This window comes from Pezoporus wallicus, unplaced genomic scaffold, assembly GCF_028554395.1.
Source record: "Pezoporus wallicus isolate ANWC-B61680 ecotype Strahan unplaced genomic scaffold, APGP_CSIRO_Pwel_v1 contig_3952, whole genome shotgun sequence".
Lineage (NCBI taxonomy): Eukaryota > Metazoa > Chordata > Aves > Psittaciformes > Psittacidae > Pezoporus > Pezoporus wallicus.
Genome location: NW_026635034.1, coordinates 7,812,664 through 7,834,724, shown reverse-complemented (window position 1 = coordinate 7,834,724; position 22,061 = coordinate 7,812,664). Strand labels below are relative to the sequence as shown.

The window sequence follows — 22,061 nt, the reverse complement described above, 5'->3', positions numbered from 1 at the left end:
AGTATGTGTCTTTTGTTATAACCACAAATATTTTCCTGTGTTATTTGATAATTAGCTGAAGTAATCTGTCACCAAACTCCACAATATGGATTTATCACATCACAGACAGCCGCTGAGATTTGAATGTACAGTAAACTTTTATGTCGGGCATTGCCTTCAGGAACGTCACTGAAGTCAGCCTTCATTAGAAGGAGCACATTTGTGCTGGAATGCCATTTGAAAAAAAATAAAAACTAAAAAGAAAATCACAGTTGCATTGATGCTGGCTGCTGTACCCTTGTTTTAGGAGGGCTTACCACACTAAAGCTGTTGCATCATTGGAAAACCTATGTATAGATATGACCTAAAATGGGAATCTCATCCCCTGCTTCTCATATGATAGATACTGGTACAGATTTTTAAGGCAAATGTTGCATTCTATGTGGAATGCTTTCTCTCTTGTAAGCAAATTACTCAGTATACCCATTTCACACAGTGAGACATAGTGAAAAGGACCAAGACCAAAAAACCAGAGGTAGCACACAGAATTGTTTGCTCACTCTCTATAGAGTTCTTGCCACCAGACCCTGCGCCTTGCTTGTCCTGTATTCTGACTTGGGTGATAAGAAAATCCTTCTTTTTCAGGTTTTGATTACCAAAACACACTTTGACCTGGTTCCCCCAGCGTTTGGCTCTACTGTAGAGTTATATTACTTCGTGCACAGCAGGGGTAAGGTGCTATTCTGACTGAATATTGTTGTGCATACATGTTTGCCAGTGCATGAATTTCTACTACAGGCCTGGGGCACCACTGAAGGTACCACCTTCGTATGTTTTCTTTTAAATGTTTTGTCTTCTGAGAAGACTGACCTGCTTGATGATCCAAAATTCAGCAACAGCCTACCTTTCTGTGCTGTACACTAGTGAAGCACAGCTCCTGCGCCAGCACCTTACTGACAAGTTGGATTAGAAATTGAACTTCTCCCACCTGGTAGCAGTTACCATCAGCAAGTAAATTCATGTGCGAATCCTTAGCCTTCTAAAGCAGAGTCACTGCCAACAGTCTTTAACTTCATGAAACCCAGACTGTGAACAGTATCCTTTTCAGCTAGTGTTTTACAGCCTGCTGATAGTTGACCAGAAGTGATTTGTACATCAAAAGATAATCCCTGAGGCTATAGTAAACAGTATTTTTAACCCTTTTTACGCTGGTCCTTTTTATCCCCCCAAAAGGGGGCTGAAGCTGGTACTAAAACCCAAGTAAGTTCCCATTTGGAGACTAACATAACTTTGGTTGCAAGTGAAATCTGTGACTTGCTCTAACCCAGCCAAAAGATCTTTTGTTGTTTGAGTGGTCTTCTGGTTAAAGAGCTTCGAAGCACTAATTTGGCCAACTGCTCAGTGCCCTGAAGCCACTGCCCAGGGATGCACTGTGACCTTCATCAGGGGGTTACCTCAAAGGCTGAGATGAGTGGAAGTTGTTGAGTGTTGCACAGGATCTGCTTTGCTCTCTGTCAGAACGAGGAACTGAAGTCTCAGCTGTAGGTCCTGAGAAACTTCAGCATTTGTGAACAAGCCGCAGTAAAGGATGGTTTGTTTTAGCTTTTATTATTAGAGTGGTTTCATGCTCAAGTTTTTCAGGAGGTACCATCTCAGAAATGTACTGGTTGGTGCATTTGCACTAATTGGTGCCCTCAGGGAGCCATTTGCATGCAGGAAGGAGCAGAGGACAACAGGGATTTCCTCATCTGTCAAAGTCCAGTCATTTGGGATTGTGGGAAACCACATCACATAAATTGACTAAGCTCAGCATATTATTAATCAATTCTGCCTGTCCCCCCTCAATGTTATTGTTAACATATACCTCCAAGCACGGAGGAGACCCTTGATCTCACCTAACAGCCTGATTTTGTCTTATGTTTGGTGGAGAAGGAAGGCAATTTAGTCTTGTCATGTTACAGGCCTGCTTTTCAGCTTTTATTGTTGCAGCCGTTTTCTCTTTTGCCTCACCAAGCTATCCACAAGTGAATTAACTTTGAGGATGTATCTTTTGTTCTGACCTATCTTGAACTTCAGCCTGGATTTACCGTTCCACACTCCTGCCTGCCCTTACCCTCTTGAGGAGCATTTATTGTGTTCAGGAGAGTTTTAAGATTATTTATTTATTTATTTATTTTAGTGACTAGAAGATACTAGAAGAATAGACTTGAAGCTATTTTATGTGTTGTTTCTCTCCAGCTGGCTGAATGCCCTTTCCCTTCCCCCCTCCTCTTTTACATGGCAGTGCACGGAAAGATGATTGATGGAGTGTCACCGGTGCGTTGTCAAAGGCTGGAGTAGATTAATGGGCAAGAAACTGCAGCCTGTTCCCCTTCATGTGTGATTGCTTGAAGCCGGGCTCATATTTTAGCAGAAATGATGTCCTGCTTCTCTGGATTCCCCCAATCAGGAATTGAAGGATAGGATTTGTATCGGAGATTGAAAGGTGCCAGCCACAAAGAACCAGTTTATTGCTTGGGACAACTGCCTGCCTTCCACTTGACCAACAGCACTCGCCCTGAAGCCTGTTCAGTCAGGCTGCTGCCCTCTTTATGGATGTGGATTTGTTCCAGCAGTTAACATTTATACCTCTGTTTCTTTGTATTTCCAGGCACAACTAGCTATGGCATAGACCAAATGGCCGGAAGATCTGTGGTCTGTTACTAGCTTTTCCACTTGGGTGACACTGGCCAGTTTGCCTGTGCTCTAAGGAAGGAGCACTTATGACCCAGTGCAGCTCAGATCCTTTGATAAGGCTTTTTTTGGTGGTGGGCCTTGGTTACAAGTTCAGCTTTGATGTGTGCCTCAATGCCCTGGCTGCAAAGCAGGGATAGCAGTAGGGTAATTTCCAAACCTTGCACTCCCCATGATTTGTTTTCTAGCTGAAGTGCTAGGAATGCAATTTATAAGAGAAATTAATCAAAGACTGGTTTGAATCCTGGCTGGGGAAAAATAATCAGACGCAGAGTATGATTGTTTTCTGGCTTTTCTTGAACGTAGATATTGCCAGCATTTCATAATCTGCTATTCTGGTCCAAACAGATACTTCAGCATTGTTATTTCTAGTCCCCAGTAGTGGCCTCCATTAGAAGGTTTGAATGTGGCAGGAATTATCTTTCACACAAGCCTATCTGTGCCTACCAGAAGCATACACCTGGCTGTCATAAACCCCTGTTCCAGGGGCTAGATGGAAGCCTATTTTCTGATTATCCAGGGAACAACTGTTCTTCCAAGTTCATTCTTTTTTCAGTGGTTCTCAAGCCTGTGTCCAGCCAGCTAAAAGGTGCATTTAAATGCCTCTCAAAGCAGGTGCATTTTCTTTTCATACGTAGCTGGAAATCAGAGCTACTGTTCATTTTCTGGTACGATCGTAACAAGCAAAATAATAATGAATGTACTCCTTACCTGCCTGGTAAGAAGTGATTACCTGTGGTTTGCTGATCCAGCCCAGCACTCTGTCTGCTGTTCTTGTGTCATGACAAAGGTCTGTGCTCCACGCAGATGTAGACATTTTCTTTGATAGAGACTTGTGACAGGTGCTGTGTAGTTAAAAGAGATTGCTGAACATAACTGCTCCCGCCTTTATGTCCTCAGAGTTCATCTCTGGAGTATATTCAGAGGTTTGAGGGGGTTCAGAATGAGCTTGTTCCTGCTCTGGGTGCAGTCTCTAGGGAGACGCATCCTGTGGTTTTACATGTACAAAACTGTGCCTTGTTTTAGGCGGTGTGGTACACCCCTGAAATCTGACTCTAATTGAGAGAACTGATACTGTGTGTGTTTACCTGGCATTTCAATCCCTTCTTTTTGGGTTTGTGACAGTTTGGGTTTATGTCACAATTGTTCCGGCCAATATGCAGCAATTTGTCTTTTTATTCTCTGCAGCCGTTTCCTCACTGTAGGAGACAGTGTCTGCCTTTGTAAGGCAGGTTACATGTAAGTTTCATATTTGTTGCCCTGGTGAATTCTTCCTGGATAGGATACTGGAAGGAAAGAGGAAGAAAGAAACTCCCAAATACATGCCCATGCTTGATACTGGCAGAACTTGTACGGTTTGGAGGCTGGGCGCATTTTGCAGCCGTTCCAAGGGTCTCTGAGTCACGATGTGTGGGCCATGAACAGCCTCATCTTCTATGCTAACTAAGGCCTACATGGCTGGGAGAGCTTCTTGCTCTTTTGGCAATTTGTATTCATTTGCTCTCCAAGCAAATGAGGCTTCAGGGAGGACTTTTACTAAGCACCTTACAGATGTTGCTGTGCACTGGTTCAATGTACGGTTTACGTGCCTCCCCTCTCTCTTCTTTCACTGGGACAGCAGTGGGTCGGCTATTTGGAGCCTGCTTTCCTTGGGAAAAAGGAAAAAGATTGTGTAATGCTTAATGATTTGTTATTGTGTCTGGGAGCCACTGTGCTGCAGGACTTTGTTCTAATGGTGCTTGCAGCAGAAAGCACAAATTTGACTAACTTTATTAATTCCAGTTTGGTTTAAGTTTGCTCATTAGTAATTTAACGCAAGATGCTTCAGCTGAAGAGGCCATGTCAGGATAAGGAAGAGCAGAGGGAAAGTGCCAGGAATCATTAGTGTTTATTAACCACTGCCCTCATCAGTCTTGACTAAGAGCACAGCCCATTCGTTCTGGACTGGTGGGCTGAGATATAGAAATATCAGTAACAGTGGAAAATGCTTCTTTTCAGGTCAGTCTGTAATGGACAGGCATTCAGACAACCCCCCCATCGCCAGATGCTATCAGCCTTTTAAGTTGGTCTCCTCACAGACCAGCCTGAACTGAGAGAGCTCAGCAGCCTTGTGGAAGGAAGAAGCCCTGTGCCTAGGCAAATATCAATTAACAAATGCAGTATTTTCATCCCCAGTAAACATGACTGAAAGGTCAAGTGTTGTTATGAAGGGGTTTTTTAAATTGCTTTTCAAATTATTAAATAATTAATACTTATGTACTTTGCTGGGTCAGACCTGACACTGTGCTGGCAACACGTACATCTTGCAGCCAGTCTTGAAACCTTCAAATGGAAAGGCTTCTTTTTTTCTGTTTAGACAGAGTTTAATAACCAATTTCAGTAACTGCACGGTGTTGAGCTGGTGACTCAAAGCTCTGACCTGTGAATCAGGGCTGAATGAATGCTTCCAAAAGGTTGGGGGAGGGAACAGTGCTACATTTGCCAGGTTTCTAATGAGAAATATGACCCCTGCCCAGACCAGTTGTGGTCATTAAGGATTGCATTTCACTTTGAGATGTGTTTTCTTGCATCTTACCCAAATTGCAACTTGAGTACATTCTTACAACTTACATTCCGCTCACTAAAATACCCCTGTGGTTTAATTGGAGAAGTTATGTTTCCCTTCCTCTCTAAAAAGCTTTGTTGTATAATCTTGCCGTGCTATCATAACATGTGCTCTATAATCTATAGAAGTGAAAGTCACAGAAGTTGCTAGCTTTTTACGGTAGCAAATAGAGTAAAAGTGGCATCTTGGGAACCCAGTTCAGCCCCATTAGAGGCTCTTGCCACCCTTGCAAGGCACATGGCAAGCACTGTCACACTGCAGAGGCAGCAATTTTGCATTTACTTCACATATGTGTAAATCACTGCACAAGTCAAAGCATGGAGTGTCTGGTCCTAGACATAAGGTCTCTTTCACCATGAGCATGTTAGGGTTAGTATTATGATGGCACTGCCTGGAAAGAAGTAATAATTCTAAAACATGGCATGGATGTTGAGACAGATTGTGTGTGTCATGACGTTTTATGGATAAGATTTAGGTATTTTATGGGGAAAGGGCTTTATTGGATGACATTCAGTGATAGAGGGGATGGAAAGAGATTGCAGTTTAATTAAAACTCTAATCCCAAGTTTGACAATTTTTCTTGCCAGGTCAGCAGCCTGCATGTTCTATTGGTGATTCCCGTGAATTAAACGGGCTGACAGTTGTCAGCTTCTTTGGAAATGTGTGTAAATCCAGCTAAAAATTAGCAAACATCAATATGTTTCAGAGCAGCTTTGAGTAGGCTATGTCACGCAGTAGTTTTCCATCAGTGTACGTAGAGGAGCTTTTCATAAGCACCAATTTATTCCACTACTGCCAGTGCTCCAATACAAATGAAAAACCTTCTTCTGCAGTAGGAAGTCACGTTTACTGTCCTGTGCTGCTGAAATCCATTGCCATATTCCTGTTTTGCAGGTAGTTAAACGGTGTTGCCACAACGGTAGTACTCATCTTCCACCAGCCATGAGGCTACCTCTGCTTTGTGCCTCCATGATGCTGATGAGTCTGTCCCAGTGCTGGGCTGTCAGCTTCCCTGAAGATGAGGACCCTATTAATGTTGTTGACTACCACTGTAAGTACCCTGCAAATGGTGCTAGCCACTGTGGAAAAAGTTTTAATGTTTGGGTTTTTTTACTTGGGAAGTTAAAAAAAAAAAAAAGTCTGCTTCCTTTCAAATTGCAAAGTGTTTATGGGCTTGTATCTTTAATAGAGCACTTAATCATTTTCTTAAAAAAAGCAATCAGAAATACAGCAATAACTTCAGGAAAAAGAACATTTGCTGACATTAGCCGTCTTTTTCTCATTTATATTCAAGACATTACTCAAGGAATTTAGTTTAAACCCTTCTACACCTAGTATATACAGCTAATCAATGCCATATATTGATTCTTTAGCTCTATAATCCTGAGTGATGGTGTAGCCCATTTTTACTTGCAGATTCAAGGCAATATCCAGTATTTAGAGGACGCCCTTCAGGCAATGAATCTCAGCACAGGCTGGACTTCCAACTGATGCTGAAAATTCGAGACACACTTTATATCGCTGGCAGGTAATTTTCCTTCACTCAGTTCATTAGATTAAAATTCTTTTCTCTTCTGGTTTTGCATTTATGTGTAAAATTCATTTAGAAAAATCTCCAGAATAAGATAAATATTAGAATTGGGGAAGGACTTCCCGGAGAAATACTCTGTATCTATGGCCAGGGCATGAAAATTGGATTTGAAGGCTGCAGTTACTGTAGTTATGCTAAAACCAATCATCAAATACTTTCTTCCCTCTTTCATATTACTGCCCTGATGAAAACCTCTCCTGATTATTTTAAACTTGAACTGACACGTTCGGATGTAGGAAGGGAGGATACAACACTTGAATATATACAGTCTGGGTTAGTATTCAACAGAATGGAAAGACAGAGGTGGATGACTGGATGCTCAGTTGTTATCTAAGGACCACACCAATAAAAAATCAAAGCCACCCCATGTTGCCCATGACCAACCTTCTCCAATTGGTATTAAACACAGAAAATCCATAAGCATTTTGTAAAGTTTCTAACAAAAGCTGGTCTAACAAAACACTCTAAAAATAGAGGTAGTATATAAAAAATAAGGCCAGTGAATTAAATAATTTACTTGTGTCTTTCTACTTGCAAACAGGGACCAAGTTTACACTGTAAACTTAAATGAAGTTCCAAAATCAGAAGTTACCCCAAGCAAGGTGAGTAGATACAGGAGCTGGCAAGGGAGGGGTATTTCTTTTGGGTTTACTTTTGTTTTTGTGGAAAGGAAGTCAAATGTTGTTTTCTGGCTTGCTCCAACAGAAATTAACATGGAGGTCCAGGCAGCAGGACCGTGAGAACTGTGCTATGAAAGGCAAACATAAAGTAAGCTTAGCGTACAACGTTACAGAAAAACAGCACTAATATGTATTGTGAAGTCTGCAATTAATACATCTTACTCTCTTTTCAGGATGAGTGCCATAACTTCATTAAAGTCTTTGTTCCAAGAAATGATGAGATGGTGTTTGTCTGTGGAACAAATGCATTTAACCCTATGTGCAGATACTATCGGGTAAGAATATTGAAACTGTCATTAATCCATTAGTGGGTTTGCTGGCACTAATCATGCTATAGCAAATACATCCAGTGTGATTGGAGAGTGCTTCAAGGTGAAATAAAAACAGACAGAAGCCAATGTGCTGAATTAAGTGTTGTGAAAAGACAATGTTATGCTATTGTGCCAGTGTACAAAATAGAAATGACACTATCACCCATTTATTTGTCTTCTCTAGCTGAATACCTTGGAGTATGATGGGGAGGAAATTAGTGGTTTGGCAAGATGCCCATTTGATGCCAGACAAACCAATGTCGCCCTTTTTGCTGGTAAGAGCTCTTGCTTGTAATGAGCCTAAATGATTAATGGCACTGAAGGAGCCAGAGAGCTTTTAAAGAAAGCACAGGAAAGCTAAAGGTGTCATGGTGCCCCTGCCCTTAAATTTTTTAAAGGGCTTCCAAAGGATTAGAAGCTGACCTGCTAATAAACAGGTTGCAGCAATCTGGGGAAGAGCGGCAGTAAAGAAATGGGGAAAAATACAGGCTGGTCAGAATTCTGTAGATTATGGAAGGCCTCTTAATACCAGGTTCTCAACTTCTATTTTAGATGGAAAATTGTATTCGGCAACAGTAGCAGATTTCCTGGCAAGTGATGCTGTTATTTATCGCAGCATGGGGGATGGATCTGCCCTAAGAACAATAAAGTATGATTCCAAATGGATAAAAGGTAATGTGGGGGAATATTTTCCCATACACATGGCAAATGCCATCTCAGTGGCGCAGAGGGTCAGCGTGCTTTACACGTATGTTACAACAACAGCGTAATGCAGCTTTCAGTAGAGTGTGATTACAATAAAAAAGCAGTTTAATACAAATGCAGCCAAGCTCTTCTTAAATACATCAATGGATGAATCTGCAGTAACAAAATACCTCAACTGAAATGCAATTTCAGTGAGCCCTTTTTACAGTCCATTAGCCAACATTAAAGATTTCAAGTCCATTTAAGCTCTAGTGCACCCATATTTGTATATCCTGAAGTGTCTGGAAGACTGGAGCTCATGTTAGTTGGTATAGAGCTGTGGAGAAGCTGCCAAGTCACATAGCATAGTCGGTGTTATATGCCCATTGAGAATTTCCTTGGAGTAACTGTCTCCTTGCTCTTTCTTACAGAACCACACTTCCTCCATGCCATTGAATACGGGAACTATGTTTATTTCTTCTTCCGAGAAATTGCTGTAGAGCACAATAATTTAGGCAAGGTGGGTATTGTCACAGCAAGCTGTCAGGTAGCCATGAGTCATAGCAGGATCAGCCATTCTAAAGCAGGGTCAGTAACAAGCACAGTTTACAATACAAAGTGGGGACTAGTACAAAGTCCACACAGTTTTCCCATCATTATAATTTATGGGGGGGTGAGGAAAATAGAAAGAACAATGTATTCATCAACCAAAAAGTTGCCTCTGTTCTCTCTGCCTCGCTGGTAGGCGAGATCATGACAGGTATCTTCTAGCATTGCTGTTACCACTTGTTGCAAGTCATGGAAAATTCAAGGGGATTTTTTCTCATGCTTATTAAAGAAACAAAGGAAAACAATACAAGAGTTTCAAAGATGTTGTCCTAATGTCCCTGCATGCTGAATAATTCAGTCATGCCCGTACAGAGTATAATACTTACGCCTCACCATGGAAAGATATTCTATAATAAATTATTAAATCCCTTTACACATGGTTAATCAAAGTCTCACACACAGTATGATTTTGAAGGAGGAAAAAAAGGTGGGTACAAGCTGCAGAGCTGCATTTGCTTGGTGATACATTAAGATGCCTGTGCACTTCGAGCTAAACATCCTTTCTGTGCAGATAAATGGCAGCTTCTTGTTAACAAAATTATCTTTGGTTTATTAACAGCTCAGCAACAAGCGCTGTTTTCCTTGCTTCTCTCAAGCCTTTCTCTGTTTTCCTGTTTTGTTTTCCCTTGACAGGCTGTGTATTCCCGTGTGGCACGAATATGCAAAAATGACATGGGGGGGTCCCAGAGAGTCCTGGAGAAACATTGGACATCCTTCCTGAAAGCTCGGCTCAACTGCTCAGTTCCCGGGGATTCATTTTTCTACTTTGATGTGCTGCAGTCTATCACAGACATAATAGAAATCAATGGAGTCCCCACGGTTGTTGGTGTATTCACCACACAGCTTAACAGGTGAGCGATGAGCAGCCTCACATCAAAGGTAGCTCTCTGGTTCTCTCTTACCCTGAGATCGGTGCCATTGTAGTCTGAGCCTTTGCAACTATTTGTCTAATTTTACAGCATCCCTGGTTCAGCCGTGTGTGCTTTCAGCATGGATGACATCGAAAAAGTCTTCAAAGGGAGATTTAAAGAACAAAAGACTCCTGACTCTGTTTGGACAGCTGTACCTGAAGACAAAGTACCAAAGCCAAGGTAAAAGGTTCTTACTCACGATGACGTAATACTGTCCTTGTAAAGAGCTACCTTAAATCAGCTGCACTCTTTAGTGTCTTGTCGGGTGAGAACCAAAGTAGAGCTTAACACTTCAGCCGTAAGGTTGCTCATTAGCAGGCTGCCTTCTCTCATTAACCAAAATACCAAGAGGAAAACAATGTTGTTCTCCTTTCAGACCTGGCTGCTGTGCAAAACATGGCCTAGCAGAAGCTTACAAAACCTCCATTGATTTCCCGGACGAAACCCTCTCCTTCATCAAATCTCATCCTTTGATGGATTCAGCTGTTCCCTCGATCATTGAGGAGCCCTGGTTTACCAAAACACGTGTCAGGTATGAACACTGTTCAAAAGCAACACGTGTGAAAAGGAAAACAAAAAGCGTTCTGTTAATGATGTGCCTTTTGCTCTTGATAGATACAGATTGACAGCAATTGCTGTAGATCACGCTGCTGGACCCTACCAGAACTACACAGTCATATTTGTTGGCTCTGAAGCAGGAGTAGTACTTAAAATCTTGGCAAAGACCAGGCCTTTCTCTTTAAATGACAGTGTATTGCTGGAAGAGATTGAAGCCTATAATCATGCAAAGTAAGTATTACCAGAACACCGACGCTCTTCATCTAGTCCTTGGTACCTAGCTAAAAGAAATTACGGTAAATGAAAACCAACTCCCTATCACCAACATCACCACTTGTTTGTCATTTCACAGCGTTCCTCATGTTGAATAACCTGAAAATAGTTGGTCGCTTGCCATCTTGCATGGGTTGAGCGAGCAACCTAATTCCACTCAAGTGACGTCACTGATACAGTCTAATTCTCCTGTAAATAGATACACTTCTTCCTGAATATGAAACATCAGAACTACCTGCTGCAGTAAAAAGAAATGATGTGAGCTTATCTTGAGGGTTTCTCAAGGGTGACCAATAATGTATAAACTACATCTAATCATTGTAAACTTGTTCTGGTGCAAAGAATTTAGGAATGGAAGCATTCCAATTAGACTCTACAGGTGTCCAGTGCAGGATTCCCGTTCTGCTCTGTTGAGATATTTATGCCAACTGAGAGAACAAAGAGAATGGATTTGGATTTTTTTTCCCATGCAGTTCAGCAAGCGTGTCACCTAGCTGTAAATAGGAGCCAGAAGCTGCTATTTGATAACTCACAGGTTTGTTTAAAAATCACTCAGCAAAGACTAACAAGTTACATTTATATGTGTATATATACATATATATATATAAAGTCTCTTGAGTATCTACATAGACAATAAATAAAATGCTTACAGTGTAAGTGCTACACAAAGAACTACAGTTACTAAAATAATGGCCTCCCGTTATTTTTGCTGGGCAGGTGTAATGCTGAGAGTGAGGAGGACAGAAGAGTCATTGCCCTTCAGTTGGATAGAGACCACCATGCTCTGTTCGTGGCGTTCTCCAGCTGTGTCATTAGAATTCCTCTGAGCCGGTGTGAGCGTCATGGGTCATGTAAAAAGTACGGCCCCGTTCCCAAACTCCCCCTTAAAGGAAGGGCACCAACATCTCTTGGGAAGGAAGTAAAAAATGCATGATTTTTTGGGGTTTTTCTTTTGCAAGGGCATGTATTGCTTCACGAGACCCATACTGTGGCTGGTTAGACCATGAGGCATGTGGAAGAGTGACACCAGGCATGCCGTAAGTACTCCTTTCCACATTAGCCCAGCACCTCCATATGCTTTATAGACCACACAAGCTCTTATCCTATGGCTGTTCCCTTGCACTAACTAAATCTGCATTTTTTAAAGATGTTTTTTCAGTGTACAGTATGTGTAAGATGATAGAGTGCTAAAGTCTGACCCAATTCTGCAATCTCTAGGTGAAAACTTGCTTTCAGGGTGAGGTTTACACGTGAGGGAGGACAAGCAGACCTGTAGGAAGAGCACTGGAAGCAGGAAGGCAAGAAATTGCTGCCTGCAAACCTGAGCAGCTCAGAGAGGACAATACACAGTTTCCCCTCCCAGGCATGCTCACAGCCAGGGCACAGTCAATTGCAAATATGAAAGCACAGGATTCACAGTGGGAAGAGAGTAAGATTTGCCTCCACGCTGGAGCTTGGGTGATATATATGCATACCAAAGGCATTTTGTACAAATCAAGTCTGTAATATACAGTGCATTAGCAGCTGTATCTTTAAAAGAGGCCTTTGTAGCAAGCCAGTGCAAACTTTTAACTAGTATAATTGAATGGTTGTGTCTAAAACCAAGAGCATGCCCAATATAGAAGGCATGATGAAATTGCTGAAAAGGGGGAATTTTTTCCCCATTATTTTGTTATTTATTTTCTGGCATAAGCACATATATGGAGTTTTAAAGCCTGGTTATAACCAACTTGTGCATTTTGTAAAGCACTTCTTTGGGCCATACACTGGCTCTTGTTCTTGGTTCCATTTGCTGCTTCCAGAAAAAGAAAAAAAAATCACCCTTTGTTTCCCTACTGATACTGTTAATTGCAGGTTCTCTTTGTTTGTTTCATACAACCACAGCACCGGAGGATACGTACAAGATGTCGAATACGGCAACACAGCCCAGCTTGGGGACTGCCACGGTAAGGCACAGTCATTGCCGCTCCTCTGCGATGTCTCGACAGTAGTCTGTGGCCACACCTCACTGTGGATGTTAAATTTATGATGAGCTTTTCAGTAAGATGATGAACATATCACTGTGATTGTTCACAACGCTGAGCCTTTTGGTCCTGGGTGGCAAAGTTTTGTCTTTTCTTCGCCAGTTTACAGCTATTTGGGGTCTGCAGCAAAGTACTGAAGAATTTCTTTTTGTAAGCAGTAATATTTTAGTTCTTATTTTCCATTACTCAGGTTTGAGATCTTTTGCTTTCTTTTTGTTACTTTTTACTGATTACTTGTTCCTTTAATTCTTTTAGAAATTTTGCCTACTACAGCTACACCAGATTACAAAATATTTGGCGACCCAACATCTGGTTAGTTTTTTTTAATTTTTTTGAATTAATGACCTTTACTTTCCTTCAGTTCAGCATTTTCAGCCCTTTTTTCCTTCCTTTTGCACAGTTGGCAATCCTCCATTTTTGTGCTTTTACTCATGTTCCCACTGATGGTAAAGATAGTCAGACTCTTCTCACTCAGCACTTCACCCTGTGTAGCTGCATGTTAACAGCTCATTATTTATTGGGACATCTTTTATTAAAGAGCTTGATTAACATAGATGACATCTTCACTGCTCGAAAGTCCACTAAGCTTTACTCTTTATCCCCAGCCATGCATTTGTGAATGCCCCTATTGGTCATCTCTAGTAGATGAATGGCAGAATTTCATCATCTTCCTCCTTGCCTCTCCTTTCCTCTTTGCCTTCGTTCCCAGCAAGCTTTTTGCACAAATACACATTTCCTACAATGTGTATTTCTATATTTTTGAGATGTTTTAAGTAGCTTATGATAATGGAAAAATTTAACATCACAAACTGTGTAGCTGAATGAGGACTTGAGTAGACAAAGGTGGCTTAGAAAAAAATGCATGCATTATTGTCAGATGGACTTTCACATCTTTTCCTCCTTCAGTGGTTTTCAAATGGTGTTTTCACTGTCAGCCCCTGGTGTGAAGGGAGGCGGGACCCAGTATTCCTCCACTGAACTCAAAAAAGCAGAACCTGTGTTGACTTCAACAGGAGCAAGACTGAGCTCTTATTTTCCAGTCTTTGCTCCTTGGAACTTGGGTCTCTGCTTTCAAACCAGGTGCACGTTTCTGACTGACAAATATGAAAACAGTCTGTTTTGGTAAGAGCGCAGCAAGAACAAGAACGCTGTTTTGTATTTTGGTTTGCGATATTTGCACTTCTGTAACTTAATAAGAAGTAATGCTTGAGACAAATATTTTCCAGATATATTTACCCATACTGTAAGTTAGGGGCTCACTTAGGAAAGCAAAATAAACCAAAACTGTTCCATGGAAATGCTGCCCTGCTTACACAAGTGTTTACTTTATCAGCTGAATTTTCAAAGTGATATTTTAGGACACAGATACAACTGAGCATTATTTCAAGTAAGTAAGTGTGCTTTTGAAGTACATTTCTCAGTCAGATCTTGAGCCATAGACATTCATGCCTAAACCTGCTGGGACAATGAACACGAAGTACTTGAGTGTGCAAAGCAGACTTTGGATTGTAACCCCAATTTGATGTGTTTCCTCCTCACGTGCATTTTCAAGTAGGCCGTGGTGATTTTGTTCAGCAAATGTACTACAGAGGAGCAAGAATCTGTGCAACATTGTTCCTTAGGAACCATTACAAAACAGGGGTTAAAACATTCCTTTCATCCCCACCTGTAGAAATGGCTTATTCAGCAGTTCCTGGTATAACCTAATAGCGCTAGTGGAGCTGATCTGGTTTCTCAGGAGTAACCTGTCAGGAGCGCGGATCTTTCCAAGTAACTTTTTTTTGTTGGTGTTTAGAAGGCAGCCAAGTGCATTGTCTCCAGTGAGGAACATGGCAATTAAATAGAATAAAATGTGCTTTTCACCTGCACCAGTTGCTTACTTTAACTTTTGCACTGCTTTCGTGTTTGACTTCTGGCATTTTCGGCTAGCAGCTGTTGATGTTTTAATGTATTTTTTTGTGTTGAAGCAATTGATTTTGATCAGCCCTCTGTACCTCTGCAGAGTGTAGGGGGGTCACGTTTTGCTCTGACTTGTAACTCCCTTTACATACTGTCTCCAGCTATAGCTTAGATGTGCCATGAAACACGTTAATAAAAATCTGTTTGCCACCACAGACATGAAGTTCTCCTCAGCTTCCATTACCACAATGGCAAGTATCCCAGTTATATCACCCAAAGTGATTGGTTCCTGGAAACCTAAAGTGACTGGCTCTCGGAAATTTGTAGTTCAAGATGACCCAAACACTTCTGATTATTCTGATCCATTATCAGGTGTCCCAAAGGGTAAGGCCTTACCAGGGAATACATTGCAGCTGAATGGAAACCTGATAGTCTCAGCATTGTCTAAGGCTAAAATGTAATAGCCATGATTGTTAGGCTATATTTTACACCCATTTCCTGTGAATATGCAGACAGTGCAATCATGTTTTTCTTACCTACTTATCTGGTGTACAAAGTGCTGCTTAGAGCTTATAATGGGAAATACAGATAATAAGCTCAGCCTTTTATTCCTGGGGTGCTCCAAAGCTCCCATTAAAATCAGTAGGAGTTCTGGATGCATTAAAAAAATCTACATTCAAGACTTTTTCTGCAGCTCTGATGGTTGTTTTCAGACCAGTCTTGTTTGGATAAGACTATTGGTGCTCATGAGTGGTTGCTTACAAGAGCTTAAGGGAGAGTTGGTTCTTTGGTTGGTTTGGAGTGGCAGAACAGAAAACAAAGCACAGGTCCATGGGAGATCCATGCATTAAATGGGGTGCATCCCAGACTCTGCCTGCCTGCACCACCTTTCTGAAGAGCATGGGTCAGATCTGAGTAAGCATGTGTTGAAATTTTAAGCTGTGGCTATGAGCATCCTTTTACAGATGATCTCAGTGCATAGTGAGACACACGCAGGTTTTAACCTGAACATAAGCATATTCTGCGTATAACTCATCTTTCTGTAGGCATTCGTTCGGCTAAGTGAACCTTTGATTAGGCTCTTGCAGCAACAAAGGGTTTAATTCAGCAGAACTACTGCAGTCAACCAAAGAATCCAGAAGCTTTCACTCCAATAACAAAAACTTAACCCAAGTCTTCATCAGTACACAGCATAGCCAGGTGACAGACATGTTTGCACAATTCTGTATTTACTGAAAATCTCACCAGCCAAAACCCATTTGTGTTTTATTACCATTCACCAAAACATATCAGGTTTCCTGTCAGCCATTCTGGCAGTGCATTTGTCATTTTAATTTGTTGCAGTTATTTTCCATTTTGCTTTAAGTTTTTGTTATCATTTGCTCTCCTGTCATAGCTAATAGTGAACTTTATTCATGTTTTCTTTCTTCTGCACTGTGCCATTAAAACCTATAACCCTGAACATTAACAATGTTCAAAGGCCTTGCCTGTAACAAAAGTGAACCTGTTCCTTCCTCTTGCTCTTTCATTTTAACATGCCTTGGGATAGTTAACAGAATTACTTCCATTAAAAACTAACGTTGTCTTAGTTGCAAGATGTCTGTGGTTGCTTTAAAAAAATCTCAGAAAACAAGGGGAGCTTGTTAATACACAAATAAAAAACTAATCTAGTATTCAAGGTTTTGGTCTAAGCTAAAAGTTTTCTAAATTTTAACATTCTCTAATAATTTAACCTTGCAATTTGGGGGTCTTTAATGTTATACAACTATTTATGTTCATTATTGACTAAAAAGAAAAATTAGTGCTCTAATAATCTGGAACTTCCACAGTTGCACATTTATGTAATGCAAGGTGTGCCACTCCAAGACTAGCAGCCTGTGGCTGGGTTAGTTCACAAGTCCTACACCGTAGTAGATTAACGTGGTTATCACTATGCAATATGTACATGATAGAGTTTTACACAACATTTGCATAATCCTGTCTCTCTTGCTACTGATTTATGAGTTGGGCAGAAACCTGAGAGAGAAATCCATCCATGAGTTATTGTTTTCTGGCCCAGTAGCACCTTCCAACCTCAATTTTCCAGATGAAATTAATAATGTTAATAACATACAGGCCCCTATTTGTGAGCCTTAAAGAAAATTTGGGGACAGGCTAAACAGAAAGACATACAAGGAGAGAAGCTTGAACAAGAATTTTGTGTTATAAAGGAAAATGGACAGTCTTTGTTTAGACTGGTCAATGCTCACACATTTTTATTTAGAAAAGTATTTGCATTCAGCAGTGCAGGATCCAGCTGAGTTACACAGAGCACTTACAGACACTTCCTAGACACAGCCCTGAGGGAGGCTACATCCTTCTCAATGTATCCATCTGAACTGTGTGTAGATTTATGATATACTGCGTGTCTTTTGCAGGTGTAAGGTGGGAAGTACAATCAGGAGAGTCCAACCAAATGGTACATATGAATGTCCTTATCACTTGTGTCTTTGCCGCTTTTGTCCTGGGAGCCTTTATTGCGGGAGTGGCCGTTTACTGTTACCGGGATATATTTGTACGGAAATCCAGAAAAATACACAAAGATGCAGAATCTGCTCAGTCCTGTACTGACTCCAGTGGGAGCTTTGCTAAACTGAATGGGCTCTTTGATAGTCCTGTTAAGGAGTATCAACAAAACATTGATTCCCCTAAACTTTACACAAACCTGTTGACTAGCAGGAAGGAGTTGCCACCAAACGGTGATACGAAGGCCATGATGATGGACCACAGGGGCCAGCCTCCGGAATTAGCTGCGCTTCCAACTCCTGAATCTACACCAGTTCTTCAACAAAAGACTCTGCAGGCTATGAAGAGTCAGTCGGACAAAGCGCTTGGTAACCTCAATGCCTCACGAAAGGAAACGCCGCTAAAAAGCCCTCAGTTTTTTCCTTCCAGTCCTCCACCGCACTCTCCTCTAAGTCACGGACATATCCCTAGTGCTATTGTTCTTCCCAATGCTACCCATGATTACAATACATCTTTCTCAAATTCTAATGCACACAAGGCAGACAAAAAGATGCAGCATATTGATCACCCACTTACAAAACCATCCAGCAAAAGAGACCACAGGAGATCTGTTGATTCCAGGAACACCCTGAATGATTTTCTGAAACACTTAAATGAAACTACTGGTAATCCCAAAGCAATTATGGGAGATATTCAAGTGGCCCACCAGACTTTAATGTTGGATCCAATGGGAAATATGTCTGAGATCCCACCTAAGGTTCCCAACAGGGAGGCATCTTTATACTCTCCTCCATCAACTCTTCCAAGAAACAGCCCCACAAAACGAGTGGACGTTCCCACCACCCCTGGAGTACCAATGACCTCTCTGGAAAGGCAGAGAGGTTATCACAAAAATTCTTCACAGAGGCATTCAATATCTGCCCTTCCTAAAAACTTAAACTCACCGAATGGTGTTTTGTTATCCAGACAGCCTAGTATTAATCGTGGGGGATACATACCTCCCACGGCAGGCACAAAGATGGACTATATGCAAGGGACGCCTGTCAGCGTTCACCTCCAGCCTTCCTTGTCCAGGCAGAGCAGTTACACGAGCAACGGCACCCTTCCTCGTACAGGCATAAAGAGGACATCCTCCTTAAAACCCGATGTGCCACCAAAACCCTCATTCGTTCCCCAAACAACTTCAGTCAGACCACTGAACAAGTACAGTTACTAGGACATGTCTGTGCTAAAAATGAGTGTGGCGTTGACCTGTACAGGTTGTGAGATGATGTTGTGGTAGACACAGAAGACAGAGACTTGCTTGTTATTACAGAGAACAAAGTGGCCAAAGAAACTGTCTTTACTTCAGCAACATTTGTGTCTTGCCACATGTAGCTATAGCAAGGCTTTGCATACTTGCTAAGAGCAAACACAAAAAACAAAGGAAAGTGCTGGTCATTACATTTCTTTTGTTTGGAGCTAAGGAGACATGTAGCACAATGGGGTGGGGGCTACTTTACTGTTCTGAATAGCTAAAAAAGTTACTGGGAAAAAAATCAGTGAGCAAATACTTGAAAAATGGGTTCCATTTTAGACTGCCATTAAGCGTGGTCCTTCCCATTAAATGTGAACGTTTTACTATGTATGCATTCACCTTGCCTCTTGCACAAATGTCAGAAAATGGTAATGTCTCAACGACTATCTGAGTTAACAATCAATTTTCTGGAATTCAGTCTCTGGCCCAACTGTAGCATTATTATTTTTTTCTCTCCATGTGTGTGGCATTTTGTTTGTGCCACAGATAAAGCTGTGCGTGTGTGTGGATGTGCGTGCGTACTGTACACACTAGGACGTGCTTAGATTCCCATTGCATCTTTTATGCTATGGAATTGTTTACATTGAGCATGACTGAACAAACAGATGACTCTGCCTTCTGCAGCCCGTTGGGTTCCGTTTGGAGACAGCTAAGGATGAACTGCACATCTCTGCCAACCTTCTGAACACTACCGCTTCGATGAGCTAGTCACCCAGTGAAAGAGCACAGATTGTTTAATTCTTCATAACTCTGTTATGCTGCTATTGATTCAGAGCTGTGCATTTCAAATCTAGTGGTTTGGGCTGGAGCGGAGGCGTTGCGCTGTGTTTCCACAGTGCCTCCATCCAGTACCTGGCCACTGTGAACCTGTGACCCTGTACTTCTCATTGAGGGCAGCTAATAATCAATCCACTCAGCAAAGGCCTGTGTAGCTAGAGAAGGTTATGTTTTTGTTGCATTTAATAATGCCCTACACGCTGATAGACTCTTGTCAATAAAAAAGAAGAAACATTAATTGGCCTGGCAGAAGCAGTCTGTGAAAACTCAACAGTAGTGCAATCAATTCGTTTTTGTTGTGTAATGTAAGGTTGTTTTTTTTCCAAAGTCATGCAGGTAATGACAATATTCTGTAAATATTATGTGTGAGTTTACCTGAATCTGTGCATTTTGTGCCTTATTCATGCAAATGATAAAAGTACTAAAAAAATAAATGAATCTGTCAAGTGTTCTCACTATAGCACATATCTCCCGAGTGCCAGTTATAAAACCTCTCAACAGCACCCAAAAAAAAAAAAGATAAAAAGCGAGAATAATTAATGGTAACTAAAGGCAGCCTACAGTCCAAGAAGACAGCAGCATTAAATCACCTTACCATGATAAACATTCCACTCCAGTTCTCCGAAGGATCAAACACATATAATGTGAAATCAAATGAGGTTTCTAGGGTAATGGAACACCTGCTAAAGTTGTGTAAGCTATTTAGTAGGTTTTACAGTATCCACTTGCAGCTGATGTTCAACACAGATGGCTATTTTAGCTTGCAAACTACACACTACCACATTGTTTATTGAACATAACTATAGAAATAACCACAGCAGAGGAATATTCATGAATTAGTGGGACAAATAACTGCAATGGGTTTCAGAGACGGTGGAGATTTATATTATGTGTTCAAGGGGGAGAAAAGGTTAGTCACTGAAGAGAGGATCTCTGTTACAGAACAGAGGATAGAAGTAGTCATTTTTTTCTTGTAAGGCTGTAAGGGACATTTATTTCCCGAGACCTCTGGATCCAAAAATCAATGATCTCTTTTCCTAAACACTTCTGTCCTGCAACTAAAACACTACAGATTAATAACTATTAAAAATGTACTTGGTTGTCAAAAGACACAAACTGATCTGAATTCACTTTACAAATATTAATACAGACTTGTGTGAAACCGAACAATAAATGTATGTGAACCCTGATAACCTCCTGTAACATTGTGCTGCCTTGTAGATGGTAATGTGAGTTCTCTCAGTATTTATGTTGAAATTTCTAACATTCAACCTAGTCCTTATTCTTTTAATTTAATAATAAAAGATGCTTTATCCATTTGTGCAAAGGTAAACGCAGATTGTATCTTTTTTAATGGTACGGCATAAAAAAGTAACCCTTAAATGAAGCTGCTCTATACTATAGAGTACTTTAACATGTATAGATATCTTGTAAACTTGTATTGTGGATGTGTAAATAATACGTTCTTTGGGTTTTTAACACCGCATGTAAAGTCAAAATAAAATATTCCAATGTACTCAGTGTCTGATTTCATTATTAGTGAAGCTGGTTTTGTTGTTGGGATGACAGTGGAGAAGCTCTACCTGCCTTTGGTAGCTGTGTGACTGACTGGGGCACAGGAACATCCTCTCATCGGCCTCTCCAGGCACTTGCAGAGGTGGGCAGTGATGCACACAGGGGTCCTGCCTTTTCCCTGCAACCACGTGCTGCCACGTGTGGCCTCGAGGGACTGTCTGTAGGTGACTTTCGGCCTCCTGCATTAAGTATAAAATGTCAAAGTAACTGGCAGGCAGTCAGGGCGTAGCACAGCATCAGGGGTGCCCAAATAATACACTGAACAGAGTACATGCCCAGTAGGACACCTTTGTTGGAGCTTGAGCCAGGTGTCAGATGGGTTCCGGTTCCTGCAAACCTTTCTTGTTAAGGTTAGAAAAATACCAATTTTGTGCAAATACAGTACAGTTTGGAAAGAGGATCATGTGCTCCTTCTAACATACAGGCTACAAAAAGAGATAATTCCTGGCAAAATTAATTGCAGACCCTGAGCATTCCTAAACACTTACTAATGCTTGATAACTGAAATTCACGTTTCAGGCAGACAATAAAGCCCAACAGAAATATATATGCCATAGACTGAGCGTGTGCCAACATCACACGTAATTTTAAAATAATCAGGGTAATTTAGGCTCAGACAACATATATAATGTATTCTTTTAATTAAAAGTTGATTTTAGATAATGGATTAAAATGATTTATTATGAGATGGTGCTGTCAAGATGATAGTAATAATTTGAAATTACAGTGCATGTTTTAACACTATAATGGCACCCAGTTGTAGCTTACTAAAAATATACATATATAGCTTTTAAAGGGAAAAGGAACATAGAGCTAAAAAAAACACCCACCACCAACCCCCCAGACCTATAATGTGTATTTTTTCTAGTGCAGAAACAAATTTCAATTTATCGGGGGGGGGAAGAGTATTATTAATGTCTTTAAATATGAACTTTATATATGCTTCTGTATATGAACTGAAGAGCTATTGCTGTCATATGCTGCAAACCTGTGCTGCTTTTCCACATCAAAATAAATTAGCCATGCCTATGCCATGAAAGTGTCAGCCAT

The 22,061-nt window shown here is 41.0% G+C and overlaps 1 protein-coding gene across 11 annotated transcripts in view; it reads left to right on the top strand.

The window, feature by feature from the left end:
* Nucleotides 1-18,787, top strand: part of SEMA6D (semaphorin 6D) — a 217,847-nt gene extending 199,060 nt beyond the window's left edge. For 4 of the 11 annotated variants that reach the window (XM_057397229.1, XM_057397238.1, XM_057397220.1 and 1 more), the window contains 18 exons: nt 6,212-6,368; nt 6,734-6,845; nt 7,450-7,510; nt 7,614-7,676; nt 7,762-7,863; nt 8,084-8,174; nt 8,452-8,571; nt 9,015-9,103; nt 9,826-10,043; nt 10,152-10,283; nt 10,480-10,635; nt 10,719-10,892; nt 11,652-11,792; nt 11,894-11,971; nt 12,789-12,880; nt 13,214-13,270; nt 15,074-15,241; nt 17,275-18,787. In XM_057397229.1, the coding sequence (XP_057253212.1) occupies nt 6,260-6,368; nt 6,734-6,845; nt 7,450-7,510; nt 7,614-7,676; nt 7,762-7,863; nt 8,084-8,174; nt 8,452-8,571; nt 9,015-9,103; nt 9,826-10,043; nt 10,152-10,283; nt 10,480-10,635; nt 10,719-10,892; nt 11,652-11,792; nt 11,894-11,971; nt 12,789-12,880; nt 13,214-13,270; nt 15,074-15,241; nt 17,275-18,578 (3,267 nt within the window). In that variant the 5' untranslated portion in view covers nt 6,212-6,259 and the 3' untranslated portion in view covers nt 18,579-18,787. The remainder of the gene's footprint in view (nt 1-6,211; nt 6,369-6,733; nt 6,846-7,449; nt 7,511-7,613; nt 7,677-7,761; nt 7,864-8,083; nt 8,175-8,451; nt 8,572-9,014; nt 9,104-9,825; nt 10,044-10,151; nt 10,284-10,479; nt 10,636-10,718; nt 10,893-11,651; nt 11,793-11,893; nt 11,972-12,788; nt 12,881-13,213; nt 13,271-15,073; nt 15,242-17,274) is intronic. The other 7 variants (XM_057397250.1, XM_057397264.1, XM_057397256.1 and 4 more) reach the window with 7 other exon arrangements.
* The last annotated feature ends 3,274 nt before the right edge of the window (nt 18,788-22,061 follow it).